Source organism: Lissotriton helveticus, chromosome 7 (assembly GCF_964261635.1).
Source record: "Lissotriton helveticus chromosome 7, aLisHel1.1, whole genome shotgun sequence".
NCBI lineage: Eukaryota > Metazoa > Chordata > Amphibia > Caudata > Salamandridae > Lissotriton > Lissotriton helveticus.
In genome coordinates this window covers 1,660,251,722-1,660,268,665 of record NC_136068.1, presented here as the reverse complement: position 1 = coordinate 1,660,268,665, position 16,944 = coordinate 1,660,251,722, and the positions used below count along the sequence as shown (strand labels likewise).

General features: G+C 48.1%; 1 protein-coding gene across 1 annotated transcript; it reads left to right on the top strand.

Annotated features, from left to right (window-relative positions):
- Window positions 1–862: 862 nt before the first annotated feature.
- Window positions 863–6,797, top strand: LOC144767408 (uncharacterized). Its single transcript, XM_078650853.1, has 3 exons — window positions 863–1,412; window positions 1,688–2,160; window positions 6,756–6,797. The coding sequence occupies exons 1-3, from the start codon at window positions 992–994 to the stop codon at window positions 6,795–6,797; spliced, it is 936 nt and encodes a 311-aa protein (XP_078506979.1). The 5' UTR covers window positions 863–991.
- Window positions 6,798–16,944: the final 10,147 nt, after the last annotated feature.

Below are 16,944 nucleotides of genomic sequence, written 5' to 3'. Positions count from 1 at the left end.
AGTCATGTTCAAGAAGCCTGTAGGAATTACCATGGGGAAACCACATTACGGTTAAAGAAAGGTTGTTTCCAGGGTATGATCCTTATAATGCTCAAACTGTCAAAAGAGCTATCTCCGTCTAATTAACTCTTGCTCAGTATTAATTAGACAACACATTCACGCTCAAAGAACCTTATTCCTACTTCCAGCCTGATTGAAAGTAGAACCAAATTTGGAAATTGGAAATAGTGTTTGGATTTGAATTTTCATTGTGGTATTGTGCGAGATTGACTAACTCCACATTGACTTTTTTTTATGAATTAAGGATAAGATGTATATTGATTTTAATAAAGAAGAATGTAAATGCAATTAACGTTGTCAGGGTAAATCTTGTAAGAATATAGGGCCCGATGTAGGTAAAAGGGAATTTCCGATTCCAAAATACCGAGGCGGGCCGAATCGGTATTCTGAAATCGGAAAACGAGATGTAGGAAACAAACAGCGAAATAATAGGGAATCGGTCGGCATCGGTAATGTGAATCGGTACGTACCGAATCATCACGGACCGAATCGGAAAGTACCGATTCGCCTACCACCGAATCGGAACTAGCCGAATCGGCTACCACCGAATCGGAACTAGCCGAATCGGCTACCACCGAATCGGAATCAGCCGAGTCGGAAAAATCAGAATCGGCTATTACCGATTCGGAGGTATGAAAACACACCCATGGCCAAAAAGCCCATAGGAATGCATTGAAGAAACCGATTCGGCTATCTCCGAATCGGATGATACCGATTCGGATTTTACCGAATCTGTAATATCCGATTCGGAGATAGCCGAATCGGTAAAAGCCGCTTCGGCCAATGAGGTGGCTCCCCCTCCCCCTCCCAAACAGGGAGTGGCAACCCTGGCAGGTGCAGCCAATTAAGAACTTTCTGGAGAGCCAGCCTGAGCTGAGCAGTCACAGTTAGCAGCAGTGGGAGTAGGAGGTAGTGAACTGTTCAGACCAAGATGGCAAACCAGAGTGAGAGCCAGAAGTCCAGCCAGAAGAGGAAGCCTAAGTTCAGCAGCACCGAGCTGCAGGTGTTGGTTGAGGAGGTGGTGAGGGTGCACCGGCAGCTATTCGGAAAGCTGTCCCTCAATGTGCCAGAAAGCACCAAGAGGAGGCTCTGGAGCGATATCGGTCAGAAGGTCAACGCTGTGGGTGTCACCCCCAGGTCCCTGGATGAGCTGAAGAAGCGCTTCTACGACATCCGCAGCCTGACCAAACGGAAGATGGCAGAGATCCAGAAGCAGGCTGGAGTCACTGGTGGTGGCAGGAACCCGGCGCCACCCCTCACCGAGCTGGAGGAACTGGTCTCCAGCACCATTGAGAGGGAGAGCGTGACCGGAATTGGGACCCTGGACAGCTCAGCCAGAGCTACAGCTACAGGTAAGAGGCATGCGCATCAGGACACACCCTACCAGACACCTCCCCATTAGACACAATGCATAGCCAAACCCCAGCACAGTACTGCAACCAACATACAAGAGACAAGCATCATGGTACATCCAGTCAGCAGTAGGTATCAAAATATGGCAGTGCAGAATCACAAGACATGAAACAGTGGAACACATTCTACGGAGATGCTAGGACATGTGGAATGCTTTAATTGTACTGACTGTAATACATCGGTACTCTATTTACAAATGCTTCTTTGTACCTAGGGGCACCATCAGGCGGACAAACACTGCCAAAGGAGGCAGCAGCACCATCTACCACTGCACTCGCAGGGCCGAGCACGAGTCAGGCTGCCGAGGAGGAGGAGGAAAACACCATAGGCCTGGATATTGAGGGAGACCTGGAAATTGACTTTGATGCACTTCACTCCCCACAAATGCAAAGCACACCCTCCTTGCAATTCTCCCCAGAGAACTCCCCGACAAGGGAGCTCTTTCCACCTACACCAGCTCCTGCCACTGTGGCTCCAGTACACCCTGTCCTGGGAGCAGGGGCTCAGGCCCCGGCCAGCACCACACCCCCACCAGTGGCACCCCAGCCCACGCAGCAGGCGGGCAGCAGCAGTACCCGGCGCCGTGCCATTCCCACCACTGCAGACCCAGCACGGGAGGCCAGTGTGTTCCGGGGCCTCGAAGGCAATATGGTGAAGATCCAAAGGCAGCAGGCTAAATCCATCATGGCATGCCAACGCCAGCTCCTGCAGCACAACCTGCAGATGGGGGAAATGGTGAAAGGATTTCAGGCCTTTGTGGCTTCCAACAAGGAGGCAGTAGCAGGTTTAGGCAGGCTAACCACTGCCATCACACAGTTATGTGGCAGAATGGAGGAGCAAGAGGTGGTGCGCAGGCGGGATGCCCGGGTGCAGAACCGCTCCTTGAGCCGCCTTGCTGCAGCAACGGCACAACTCTGTCAGCGTGGTGCCAACATGGAGTCTAGTCTCGCTCAAAATACCGCAGAGTTGACAAGGGGAATGGCCCGCATCACGACAGCAATGGAGGCCTTGATCATCTCTAACACTGCCGCAAATCCTGCCCTGGACCTGGGGGATGCTGGGGACAGCAGCAGCCGCAGCAGCCCGGCCAGCGCTGCGTCAGAGCCACGCAGGAGCACCAGGCGCTCCGCAGATGCCGCTGGTCATTCTGAAGGGGGTGAGGGACACCACAGTGGGGCTGCAAAGCGCTCAAAGAAATAGCCTAGCAAGGGCGGGTGAGGCAACCTGGACCCTAGACTTTTGTTTTCATTGACATTACACCTTTTTTTTGTTGCACATCAGTGCAGTAACTGTGTAGCAACAGTATTAAAAATTGCTTATTCAACACAACCATTCACCTGTCTGTGCATTTGTACTCACTCAGAAATAGTTTGCTGTTATCTCCTCACGTCTATGTCTCCCATCACTTGGCGTACACACCCCAGCTGGCTGTGTTAGTGGCACAGCTTCGTCGTCATCATGGTCCTCGTAGTCACTCAACTCCACCTCAGTGCCCTTCTTCACCGCAAGGTTGTGTAACATTGCACAGACAGCTATGATTTTGCAACAGGTGATGGGGGTGTACTGCCTTGCACCTCCACTCTTGTGCAGGCATCTAAACCTGCTTTTCCAGATGCCGAATGTCCTTTCCACAACATTCCTGGTGCTTTTGTGGGCACGGTTATACCTCCTTTGGCTGGGTGTAGAGGGGTTGAGGTAGGGGGTGAGAATGAATGAACGGAGGGCATATGCACTGTCGCCTAGAAGGAAAAGGGGTAAAATTACTTACATGCATACATGTATTTCACTTTGCTGTTTTTGGTTATGGGGGGCTGATGATGTGTCTCACCTAGGAGGTATCCTTCTCCAAATTCCCCAGCCATCAGCCGTGCATAGATGCCGCTCTGTTGGAAAATGTAGGAGTCGTGGGTACTACCCGGAAATTTTGCTACCAGGTCTGTGATGATGCATTTCGCATTGCAGATCACCTGTACGTTGATGGTGTGAGTGGACTTCCGATTGCGGTAGATGTATTCTGTGTCAGATGGTGGGCAAATCGGAATGTGTGTGCCGTCTATGCAGCCAATGATGTGGGGGAATCTTGCCATCTGGTAAAAGTCTGCTTTGGTCTGTACAAGTTCTGCCTGGGTTGCAGGGAAGGAAATGTAGTGGGCCATCCTCTGGATCATGGCATCAAGGAACTTGTGGAAGAACCTTGACAGGCTGCTCTGGGTCACCCCTCCTGCCACAGCGACTACACTTTGGTAGCTGCCAGACGCCAGCAGGTGTAGGCAGCATAGCACCTGCACCTGCACAGGGATTGCGTGTGCCCTTGGGGTGGGGTGCTGCAACAGGGGTTGGAGGTCCCTAATGAGGTCTGTGATGGTCTCTGAGTCCAGCCTGTACCGCTGTAGGATCTCTGCATCTGTCAGCATGACCAGGGTGATACGTTGTCTGTATACCTGCTCCTCTCTTTGCCATTCCCTCTCTCCTTGCTGCTGTAGCCGTAGCCGCCTCGCTATGACATAAAAAGCTGCCATCCTGCAAGTTGCAATGCATTTTGGGGCTGTTTTTATGGGTTGGAGTTGGTTACCACCTGATCGTAATCCATGGTAATTGCCGAGTGGATTCTACCGATTTTGAGCCAAAATCGGTGTTTCTGTGTCTCCCTACATCTCCCCATCTGTCCGAAGCGGGGATTTTCCCGATCGGTGAATCTACCGAATTGGTAGGTTCTCCGATTTGCCTTCTGTCCGATTCGGTGTCTCTACCGAATCGGTACATGCACCGAATCGGCTTATGTCCGATTCGGTGTCTCTACCGAATCGGTACATGCACCGATTCGGCTTATGTCCGATTCGGTGTCACTACCGATTCGGTACATGCACCGATTCGGCTTATGTCCGATTCGGTGTCACTACCGAATCGGTACATGCACCGATTCGGTGTTTGCATCCGATTCGGTGTGTTACCGAATCGTACTGTATCCGATTTTCGGTATGTACGTATCGCATTCTTTTACATTCGGTAATCATTCCGATTCGGTTTTCGCTCCCATTTGTACTTTTTTTTGTGCCCTACATCTCGATGCCAGTATACCGATCGGTAAGGGCCCAGATTCGGTATTTTCGGCCGTTACCGATCGGTAACGGCCTACCTACATCGGGCCCATATTCCCTTGTCTTGGTTCTACTTTCAATCAGGCTGGAAGTAGGAATAAGGCCCTTTGAGCGTGAATGTGTTTGTCTAATTAATACTGAGCAAGAGTGGATGAAACAGTGATAGCTCTTTTGATAGTTTGAGCATTATAAGGATCATACCCGGGAAACAACCTTTCTTTAACTGTTGATTTACCCAGTTCCCCCGTGGGTCACAGGGTAACTCTCTTTGTTTTACATTGAAACCACATTATGGGCCAGCCCCTTATTCTTGGACCCGACTTCACGGTCCACCACACAACCTACCAGACACCAACTAAAGTGAGTGTTGTATTAGTTTTTAACATTTTATGATGATTCATCAAACTATTTAACCTATATTATGAAAACTACTGGGGACAAAGAATATTAAATATCCTATTCCCACTCTAGTTTATGCAACAATAATGAAACAGTTGGATTTCGGAAGGGTTGGATTTGCCATTCCTACTTCAGTTACTGCAATAATAGGGATAGTGTTAGATTTCAGAGAAGTTACATTTACTGTTCCTATTCCATTCTCAACAGCAGTAGGGAAAGCATTGGACTTTGGAGGGGAGAAGTTTACTCTTACCACTCCAGTCCACACAACAGTAGGGAAAGCTTAGGACCTTGAATGGGTTAAATGTACTACTCCCACTTCAAAGATTGCAAATGTAGGGAAAGCATTGTGGTTCGGAGGGTTAAAATTTACTATTGCAACTCCAACCTGTGCAACAGTCTAGAAAGTGTTGGATTTGTTAGGGGTGACATTTATTATTCCCACTCCAAGTAACTGTAGGTAAACTGATGAACTTCATTATAGTTAGCATTGACTGCTTAGGACCTCACATATGACATCACTCATGACATGTACTGTGACATCATTTATGACATCAGTCATGACTTCTCAAATTACATTATTGATTACATCACTGATGACATTATCCAATATTTGTTTTCCCACAAATGGCTCCAGTAATTAAGTATGGCATTAGCATCCTGAAAGTATATAAAAAAAATGCTCAAGAGACTAACAAAGCGGTACTAAAGGGGGTGGTGATGGACGGAGCATCTTACTTTTGGCTAAAGAACGGTGATGGATTAAACCCAGATCTGTTGACTGGGTGTGAGTGTTTGATTAATTCAGATGCTCCGTCCATCACCACCCCCTTTTGTACCGCTTTGTTTGCCATAAGTTGGCAAGGTATGCTCAGACTTGAGTTCCTTGCTCACTTTGCCACTGGATTCAAGAAAGCCTGGCTGAAGATGGCTGTAATGCCAGAAACTGGTCCTAGGAAGCTTGAATCCGGTCCAGGGAAGGCATGGCTTGGCAGTTCGGGCTGGACTGTTCCCATGAGACACAGGGTCAGACGGATTTCCATATGGCCATGTCTGAACTGGGGTGGCAGAGTGGGCTAAAGAACGGTGATGGATTAAACCCAGATCTGTTGACTGGGTGTGAGTGTTTGATAGGTTCAATAAAACTATAAAGATAGCATTCCACAACTGAAATATAAGTACAATTAGTTAGTATTCCATATTTTACATAATTAGAAATCGATTATATAATGAATAATGATTTATTAATACATTATTATTTAACTAACTTACCACACTAGACCCCTATAAACCTAGTAGCCAGCAACAAAAACGTCAGTAAAATAAATAAGCATTCTATAAGTGAAACAACTGAAAATCAATTGTAATTTTCTTTAAGTATGAGTCTTTCAAGGCATTAGCCATTTGCCCACCAGGCATTCTGGACTGTGCTGAGTAATTTACCCTCACAGTCTGCTTTGTCTAAAGCTACATTTGTTTAACAAACGCTAGGAATAGCACATGGACCTAGAGAACACCAACTAATCTAGCACCCGCATTCTTGTTGGTCCCTCTGCATGTGAAAGCTCACTGAGTAACAGACCACATTCTTCAGGTCCAGACGAAAAACAAAGGCTCCTGTCCATCAATGACACTCTTAAATTCACACCTGGTACAACCGCTCTAGAAAAGTCCCCAATCCACAGCAACCATTTGCCTATTCACGAATGGTTATATTCCTTTTTGCTAGAAATCCAGGTTCTAATTCAATGCGTAATATTACACAACTCATTCCTTCTGCCCTAGCCTTGTCTTTTTGCACAGTACCGACTCAGGGATGAGCCTTGAGATCTCTGTCACTCTAAAACGTACTGTGAAAGGATGCTGCTAAATTTTACTGAGCCATATGCATATTGATAGCAGAGGTTGTAATTAAAATGAATTGATATATGATTAAACCACAGGGCTTTGGGACATGTATTATATATGATCTATAATATTACTGTCATTTCCCTTACAGACAGATGTGGCGACAACATGGACTACTCATCCTGTGGTGGCTCCTGTCAAATAACCTGTCAGAATATTTCCAGTGTGGGGACAGATGAGAAGTGCACAGAAGTGTGCAAACCAGGATGCACATGTGAATATGGATATGTCCATCAAAATGGGAAATGCATACCAGCCAAGGCATGTCCCTGTCCAAATAACGCTGAATATAAGGACTGCAACGGAGTCTGCCCATTAACCTGTGCGGATGTGGCTAAGAACATCAGTTCAAAGGTTTGCACTATGCAATGCAAGATGGGATGCTTCTGTAAAGAGGGATATGTCTTAAACTCTACTCAATGTGTCCTTAAGAAGGACTGTCCCTGAAACGACCACGCACACTATGAGACCTGGGGCACTACATGCCTGCTTACATGTGGTAATTACAACAACCCATCACAATCATGCAAAAGGCCATGTGTGTCTTGGTGCGTCTGTGACAAGGGCTATGTGATGTCTGGTAACAAGTGTTGACTTCAAGAGCAATGCCATTGAGCCACCACCCCATAAATGTGTGGGGTAATGTACACATGGCTTTTCGAAAACTATGTAGGACTTAAACATACTTTATTCACAATTGTAAACTCAACAATGCACAGTCTGTAAAAAATGAAAGGAGATAGAAGTGAAGGTATTTCAGTGAGATAACATTATATTGTAGGTATTCTCAAGATAAAGAAAATACAAGAGTGATTTAGAACATTCTAGAGAACAGTAGAAGAGTGGCATTTTTGCCTGACTACACATTTAAGGCATGCTAGATTACATTTCTCATGGTAGTTTTCCTTTTCGTTTCACCCTTTCCACATGTAATGCTGTTACGCAGATAATGTTGTCCCCTCCCCCATATCCTCCCGCCTGTAAATGTCTCATTGCACAAGCTGGACAGATAAAGAGCTCACCCCATCACCATGCCTACAATTATATTTTCCAAGCCTCAGGTCTGCAGAGTTTGTAAACGCTGTAGTGCTTTGAGCCCAGTTGTTCTCTAGGGGGTACTATTGGTTTACTGGATATAATAAATACCCATAAACTGGGGATCTGTTGTGTAAAGTGTTAACTGGAATAGCAAATAAAAAGCGACTAAAAGTCATACTTTTGTGGTCTCTTATTCGAATGCACATTGCAGCTAAATTACTCCATATCATACGTGATATCGTCAAAAAGAAAGTTTTTTTAGGCACCGACCTGGGATTTTTGAGCCTTCAATAGTAATATATCATCTAAAACTATAGGGCCAGATGTATAAATATTCGATTTTGCAATTCCATAATAGCGTATTTTACCAATTTGCTATTATGGAATCGCAAAATGCAATGTATGTAGGTTTCGCAATAATAATTGCGATTCCTACATATTCCTTATTTTTGACTCGCAAATTGCAATTTGCAAATAGGGAATGGCTTCCTATTCATTCATATGGTCCAAGAGGCACATAGGAATGAATGGGAATTGTATACGAAATTTGCGAGTACCCAATAGGTACTCGCAAATTGCGCATGCAATTTCAAGGGTGCCAAATGGACACCCTGTTGCACCCCTGGAATATGCATGTGTGCACATGTGGCGCACATACATGCCCTAATGGCATGTATGTACACTACTTGGCACCTTGAAAAATGCAAAAAAGTGCATTTTTCAAGGAATTCCCTCATTACTATCAATTTGAAGTTGGTGGTAATTAGCGACTCCTTAAAGGCAGGTCTCACATTTTTTTGTCTTCCAGCATTTCATTTAAGAAATTGCAAATTGCGATTCCTTAAATACATTAGCAAAATAGGGTTTCACAATTTTTGCGATTCGCTATTTTGCGAATGCCTTTTGGGAGTATGTATGCCAAAAGGCTTTTTCCTATTCACAAACAAACAAACGGGAAAAATGCTTGATACATCCTACCCATAGTTCTGTATTAGCAACACAGTGGTGACTAAAGCGAGTTGGCTGACTTTGATCTAATCAAACCAGATCCATCTGACATTGATATGTTCACCTAACCTGAAACAAGGGGGGTGAAAAGAAATATTTAGTTCTCTGCTGTAGAGATGTTTTTGTAGTTTACAGGCCACACATACATTCCGATCTCAATAAGGTAGCTCTGTCAGTAAGGCCCTAGCGTGAGAGTACCTAGAAGTTTTAACCCTCATGAAAAGCTCAGTGAGTAGTGTGCCTGCTGGAGAGCACCAAATGTAACCAGAAAAAAGGCAAATACCATTAAACATAGGTTTTTCTTTAGAGCTCTATATTCGTTGACCTTCAGCTGTTTGTAAAGTCACAATAAAAGCCTTCCAAGACCGTTGACATTGAGATTATTCCCACAGCCAGTCTAATGAGTATACTAATCCAATTCTATATAATACATTTCTTTTGTAGGAATCAACAGGTAAAGCAGTCTTCGAAAATATACTTGTGTTGAAATGTCACCAAAAACCTCTTGTTTTGACCTACTTTACTGGACTAATGTCAATCAATCAATCAATACACTTGTAGAGCGCACTAATCACCCATTAGGGTCTCAAGGTGCTGGGAGGGGGGGCCGTTACTGCTCAAAGAGCCAGGTCTTGAGGTGTTTCCTGAATGTGAGGTGGTCCTGGGTCAGTCGTAGGTGGGCGGGGAGGGAGCTCCACGTCTTGGCCGCCAGGTGGGAGAATGACCTTCCTCCGGCGGTGGTTCTGCGGATCCGTGGGACGGTGTTGAGGGCGAGGCTGGCGGAGCAGAGTTTGCATGTTGGAGTGGAGAACGTGAGGCGGTTGTTGAGGTATTCGGGACCTATGTCGTGGAGCGCTTTGTGCGCGTGGGTGAGGAGCCTGAATGTGATCCTTTTGTTGACGGGGAGCCAGTGCAGGTCTCTCAGGTGGGCTGATATGTGGCTGTGGCAGGGGATGTCGAGGATGAGTCATGCGGATGCGTTCTGTATGCATTGGAGTCTTTTCTGAAGTTTGACTGTGGTTACTGCATATAGGGCGTTCCCGTAGTCTAGTCGGCTGGTGACGAGGGCCTGGGTGACCGTCTTTCTAAGTCCGGTAGGGATCCACCGGAAGATCTTACGGAGCATGGACAGGGTGTTGAACCATGAAGATGAGATGGCGTTGACTTGCTTGGTCAACGTGAGAGAGGAGTTCAGGATGAATCCGCGGTTGTGTGCGTGGTCAGTGGGTGTCGGTGAGGTGCCGAGTTCTGTGGGCCACCAGGAGTCGTCCCAGGCGGATGGGGATGGTCCGAGGATGAGGACCTCCATCTTGTCTGAGTTCTGTTTCAGACGGCTGAGTTTCATCCTTTCAGTGACGTTTTTCATTCCTTCCTGGAGGTGGAGCTTGGCGGCGGCTGGGTCTTTGGTGAGGGAGAGTATCAGCTGGGTGTCGTCGGCGTATGGGATGATGTTGAGGTTGTGTTTGCATGCGATGGTGGCGAGGGGGCTCATGTAGATATTGAAGAGAGTTGGGCTGAGCGATGAGCCTTGGGGTACGCCACAGATGATCTCGGTGGCTGCGAAGCGGAAGGGAGGGAGGCGGACTCTCTGGGTTTTGTCGGAGAGGAACGAGGTGATCCAATCCAGGGCTTTACCTTGTATCCCAGTGTTGTCGAGGCGGGTTATTAGGGTGCGATGGTAGACTGTGTCAAAGGCGGCTGAGAGGTCTAGGAGGATGAGGGTGGTGGTTTCCCCATTGTCGAGTAGGGTCCTGATGTCGTCGGTGGCTGCGATGAGGGCTCTCTCGGTGCTGTGGTTGGCTCAAAATCCAGACTTGGATGGGTCGAGGGATCCATTGGCCTCGAGGAATGCGGTCAGATGTTTATAGACGATCTTCTCAATCACTTTCGTCGGGAAGGGAAGAAGAGAGATGGAGCAGAAGTTTTTGAGGTCTTTAGGTTCCGCTGTGGGTTTCTTCAGTAGGGCGTTGATCTCTGCATGCTTCCGGCTCTCTGGGAAGGTAGGAGACCCGAGGGAGTTGTTTATGACGTTCCGTAGGTGGGGAGGGATGATGGTGTCTGCTTTGTTGAATATGTGGTGAGGGCATGGGTCAGAAGGTGAGCCGGAGTGGATGGTGTTCATAGCATGAGCGGTGTCTTTGGTGCTGATGGGAGTCCAAGCGCTGAGGGTGGTTGTAGGGGGCGTTGGTTCGGTGGCTGGGGGCGGAGTCTGGGTGCCAAAGCTGTTGTGGATATCGGCAATCTTGCGGTGAAAGAATGTGGCGAGGGAGTTGCAGAGGTCTTGTGACGGTGTGATTTTGTAGCTGTTGGCGTTGGGATTGCAGAGCTCTTTTACGATCTGAAGAGTTCCTTGCTGTTGTGTGTGTTGTTGTCCAGCCGTTCTTTGAACAAAGTTTTTTTGGTGGTGCGGATCAGCTAGTGGTGTTTGCGGGTGGCGTTCTTGAGGGCTGTCATGTTTTCTGTTGTCTGTTCACGGCGCCAGGTTTTCCCGAGGCTTCGGCAGGATTTCTTCGATTCTTTGAGGTCGTCGGTGAACCATGTTGTTTTCCTGTTGCCGGGCTGGCCTGGAAGGTTCTTCAGTGGTGCAAGGGCATCGGCGCAGTTGACGATCCACTGTGTGAGGTTGCGGGCTGCGTCGTTGGTGTCAGTGGTGGTGATAGGTGGGTTCTGGCTCAGTGATGTGGTTAGCTGGTCTGCGGTGACTTTGCTCCAGCATCTACAGGGGATCTGTTGCGGGCGGTGGTGGGATGTGGTATTCTTAAAGGTGAAGTGGATGCAGCTGTGGTCGGTCCAGTGTAGTCCGGTGGAGTGGATGAAGGCAACATGGCGGCTGTGGAGAAGATGGGGTCAAGCGTGTGGCCGGTGTAATGGGTGGGGGTGTTCACCAGCTGCTTGAGTCCGAGGTTGGCGAGGTTGTCGAGCAGGGTGGTGGTGTTGTTGTCATTGTTGTTCTACTGGTGGAAGTTCAGGTCCCCTAGGAGGATGTAGTCTGATGAGGCGAGGGCATGTGGGCTGATAAAGTCGGTGATGGCTTCTCTGAATTGTGTGCATGGGCCCGGGGGTCTGTAGATGAGGGTGCCTCTGAGTGTGGTCTTGGGGTCGGTGTGGATCTGAAAGTGTAGGTGTTTGTCGGTGGTGAGGGCATCTTCGGAGTAGGTCATGACGTCGATGGTGTTCCTGTAGATGATGGCGATTCCATCTCCGGTTTGGTTGACACAGTCCTTTCGGGTGATCTTGTAGCCGTCCGGGATGGGAAACACCCAACACATCGGGGTCAGTGGTGCAAGGGCATCGGCGCAGTTGACGATCCACTGTGTGAGGTTGCGGGCTGCGTCTTTGGTGTCAGTGGTGGTGATAGGTGGGTTCTGGCTCAGTGATGTGGTTAGCTGGTCTGCGGTGACTTTGCTCCAGCATCTACAGGGGATCTGTTGCGGGCGGTGGTGGGATGTGGTATTCTTAAAGGTGAAGTGGATGCAGCTGTGGTCGGTCCAGTGTAGTCCGGTGGAGTGGATGAAGGCAACATGGCGGCTGTGGAGAAGATGGGGTCAAGCGTGTGGCCGGTGTAATGGGTGGGGGTGTTCACCAGCTGCTTGAGTCCGAGGTTGGCGAGGTTGTCGAGCAGGGTGGTGGTGTTGTTGTCATTGTTGTTCTACTGGTGGAAGTTCAGGTCCCCTAGGAGGATGTAGTCTGATGAGGCGAGGGCATGTGGGCTGATAAAGTCGGTGATGGCTTCTCTGAATTGTGTGCATGGGCCCGGGGGTCTGTAGATGAGGGTGCCTCTGAGTGTGGTCTTGGGGTCGGTGTGGATCTGAAAGTGTAGGTGTTTGTCGGTGGTGAGGGCATCTTCGGAGTAGGTCATGACGTCGATGGTGTTCCTGTAGATGATGGCGATTCCATCTCCGGTTTGGTTGACACAGTCCTTTCGGGTGATCTTGTAGCCGTCCGGGATGGGAAACACCCAACACATCGGGGTCAGTGGTGCAAGGGCATCGGCGCAGTTGACGATCCACTGTGTGAGGTTGCGGGCTGCGTCGTTGGTGTCAGTGGTGGTGATAGGTGGGTTCTGGCTCAGTGATGTGGTTAGCTGGTCTGCGGTGACTTTGCTCCGGCATCTACAGGGGATCTGTTGCGGGCGGTGGTGGGATGTTGTATTCTTAAAGGTGAAGTGGATCCAGCTGTGGTCGGTCCAGTGTAGTCCGGTGGAGTGGCTGAAGGCAACGTGGCTGCTGTGGAGAAGATGGGGTCAAGCGTGTGGCCGGTGTAATGGGTGGGGGTGTTCACCAGCTGCTTGAGTCCCAGGTTGGCGAGGTTGTCGAGCATGGTGGTGGTGTTGTTGTCATTGTTGTTCTCCTGGTGGAAGTTCAGGTCCCCTAGGAGGATGTAGTCTGATGAGGCGAGGGCATGTACATGTACATGTATTTATATAGCACAAATCACCGACACGGTATCTAAGCGCTTGCTTAGGGAACCCGTCCTGGTATTCCCCTGTGAGATACCCCGGCAGGGTGTCCACAAGGTGAAAGCCAGGCATCCCGCCGCGAGGGGCCGTAGTGGATCTTAAGTAAGCTATTGCCCAGAGTCGCAGAGTGGGACCCCGTGAGTCGAGTAGGCACCGGAGCGAGAATTGTCGAGTCCGTGGAATTTTTGAGCCAGAGACCCGCCGAGGTGGGGATTCGAACCCTGGTCCACGGCCGATCTCAGCTTCCGGGTCTGCCGCCTCTAACCACTGAGCCACGCTTCTCCATGTGGGCTGATAAAGTCGGTGATGGCTTCTCTGAATTGTGTGCATGGGCCTGGGGGTCTGTAGACGAGGATTCCTCTGAGGGTGGTCTTGGGGTGGGTGTGGATCTGAAAGTGTAGGTGTTCAGCGGTGGTGAGGGCATCTTCGGAGTAGGTCGTGACGTCAATGGTGTTCCTGTAGATGATGGCGATTCCATCTACGGTTTGGTTGACACAGTCCTTTCGGGTGATCTTGTTGCCGTCCGGGATGGGCAACACCCAACACATCGGGGTCAAAACATCGCGGTGCTATCGCACCGCGACTTTGACATCGTGTGGTCGTTCACATCGCATGCTATGACCACGCATGCTACGACGCCGCGAGGCCATTAACATCGCATTCAATTACAATGCAAGCGATGTTAAGGTGGCATTAGAACGCTACAGAAACGAGCTTTATTGAAAAGGCAGAGTGTCATGCCAAGCCGGGCTTTTCAAAAAGAAAATTCAAGGGATTTATTGAAAAGGCAGAGTGAGAAACGGGCTTTTGCAACCGAAATTTCACGGATTACATTAAAATGCTATGTCACAATGGCACTATCAATGGTGGATGGTGGGTGTATGAAATTCAGAAACAAGGATTTATTCGTAGTAAACAAGGATTTATTCATAGTGCCTAGTGTCATGCGTAAAATATGCAGAAACGGCCTTTTGAAACAGAAAATTCACGGATTACATAAAAATGCTATGTTAAAATGGCACTATTAATGGTGGATGGTGGGTGTATGGGTGTATGGAAGCATGGGCGGGACTGGGGGATGGATGGATGGATGGATGGATGGATGGGTGTATGGGTGGATGGATGCATGGATGGGTGCTGGGTGGGGGTGGATGGATGCATGGATGGGTGTATGGGTGTATGGGTGGATGGATGCATGATGTATGGGTGGATGAAATATTGGATGGATGCATAATGGATGGATGGATGGATGCATGATGGGATATATGTTTATGTTTATGTTTTTTGCATTTATAAAGCGCAGCTGTTACCAAAAGAGGTGTACTGGCGCTGGGGTAAAGAACCTACTGAATAAATACTAGAAGAGAGAGCCGAATCCTTTGGTTTGCACCTAATTTATGAAAAGCCAGGTTTTTAAGGCATTTCTAAAGGCCATCAAATTAGTCTGGTGTCTTAGTTGAGAAGGAAGGGAGTTTCAGGCAGTAGCTGCATTGGCGATGAAGCTTCTACCGCCCCAATTGGCCTTTTTTATCCGATGGCGGACCACCAGTTTAGCCTCGGAGGAGTGGAGAGTTCTTTTAGGTATATACCAATTAAAATGTTGCTTCAGAAATTTTGGTACTATGCCCTGCAGTGCCTTAAAAACTAGACACAAGGCCTTGAATTTGGTCCGCTTCCTCATGGGTAGCCAATGTAGGCCTTTGATTACACCGTGAATCGATGCATGCTTAGGTGTTCCTGAGAGGAGTTTAGCGGCTGCATTCTGCAAGATCTGCAGCTTATTCATTAGGCCTTCTTGTAACTTGAGGTAGAGGCTGTTACAGTAATCCAGTTTGGACAACACTAATGCTGTAACTACTGTTTGTTGTGCTTCTTTGGGAATTAGAGGCATGTTTTTTTTGCAAGCTCTAAGGGTAAACGCAGTCGAGGATGCTATTGAGTTGACTTGGTCCTTGAAGCTGAGAGTGTCGTCTATCCAAATGCCTAGGTTCTTCTCTTTCCTAGTTGGGACTGGCAGTTGTCCTAGTGCATTCGGCCAGCAGTTAGGTGACCAAAACACTGGGTTATTTCCGAATAATATAACCTCAGTCTTGCTGGAGTTTAACTTCAAACAGTTGTTAGCCATCTAATTACCTGTAGCGTACATGCAGTCATGGAATTTGTCAGCTGTGTCATGCAGTCTATCTGGTTGAATGGCAACAACGATTTGAGTATCGTCGGCGTAAGATGTTAAACTGAAGCCATAGGATTAGATAAGTGGCGCAAGGTAGGAGACATACACATTAAATAGAGTGGGTCTCAGTGAAGATCCCTGCGGGACTCCACATGGCAGTGAGAAGGCCTCTGCCTCATATTTATCAAGTTTGACTATTTGAATTCTTTCCGAGAGAAACGATTTTAAAAGTTTTACGGCAGTGCCTTTTATTCCTTTCTCCTCTAATCGGTCAGTCATTAATGTGTGGTGTACCGTATCAAATGTGGCCGATAAGTCCAACATAATGAGGGCTGCCTGAACTCCTTGATCCAGAGTAGCTCTGATTTCCTCCGTGGACTTAAAGAGGGCCCCCGCGGTGCTGTGGCCTTCTCTAAAGCCGTGTTGGGTGGGGTCCAGAGCCTGAGTCTGATTAAGAAACTGGGGAAGTATCCTTCGTTGTATATTAGGTTAAAAATGGACGTGAGTTTACTCGCCACTGTATGACCAGCTAGTTTTGGCACTTCTATCAGACAGGGGTCATAGGGGGAGCCTGATTTAGTTATAGCCAACAATTTGTATGTGTCCCCTTCCTCAAGAGGACTAAAGAAGGTAAGTTCAGGTTTGGCATTTATATTTGGGGTTATACTGGAGCTGGCACCATGTTTGACTGAAATTTCCTTAGGTAGGTCTGAGAATGTAGAAAAAATGATGTTGACCTTGTCATAAAATCATTTGGCTATTCTATTGCATATATGGATGCATGATGTGTGGGTGGTGGATGGATGGGGGATGGATGCATGATGGATGGATGGATGAATGGTGGATGGATGGCTGGATGGGTGGGTGGGTGCATAATGGATGGATGGATGGATGCATGATGGGATATATGGATGCATGATGTGTGGGGGTGGATGTATGGGGGGATGGATGGATGGATGGATGCATGAAGGATGGATGGATGAATGATGGATGGGTGGGTGGATGGATGGATGCATGATGTGTGGGTGGTCGGTGTAGGGGGGATTGATGGATGCACGATGTGTGGGTGGTGGATGTATGGGGGATGGATGAATGATGGGTGGATGGATGGGTGCATGATGGATGGATGGATGATGGATGGATGGATGGCTGCATGGTGGGATATATGGATGCATGATGTGTGGGTGGTGGATGGATGGGGGGATGGATGCATGATGGATGGATGGATGAATGGTGGATGGATTGCTGGATGGGTGGATGGATGGATGGATGCATGATGGGATATATGGATGCATGATGTGTGGGTGGTGGATGTATGGGGATGGATGGATAAGGTACAAAAACTTCACACTACATCGCTCATATCCAGATGCTCAAACAGGTTGAAC

Coding starts and splice junctions, on each gene's coding strand:
- LOC144767408 (XM_078650853.1), top strand. CDS start 992: ATGGCAAACCAGAGTGAGAGCCAGAAGTCCAGCCAGAAGAGGAAGCCT. Junction 1,413..1,687: donor AGCCAGAGCTACAGCTACAG/GTAAGAGGCATG, acceptor CTTTGTACCTAG/GGGCACCATCAGGCGGACAA. Junction 2,161..6,755: donor AGCAGGCTAAATCCATCATG/GCATGCCAACGC, acceptor CTTCTGCCCTAG/CCTTGTCTTTTTGCACAGTA.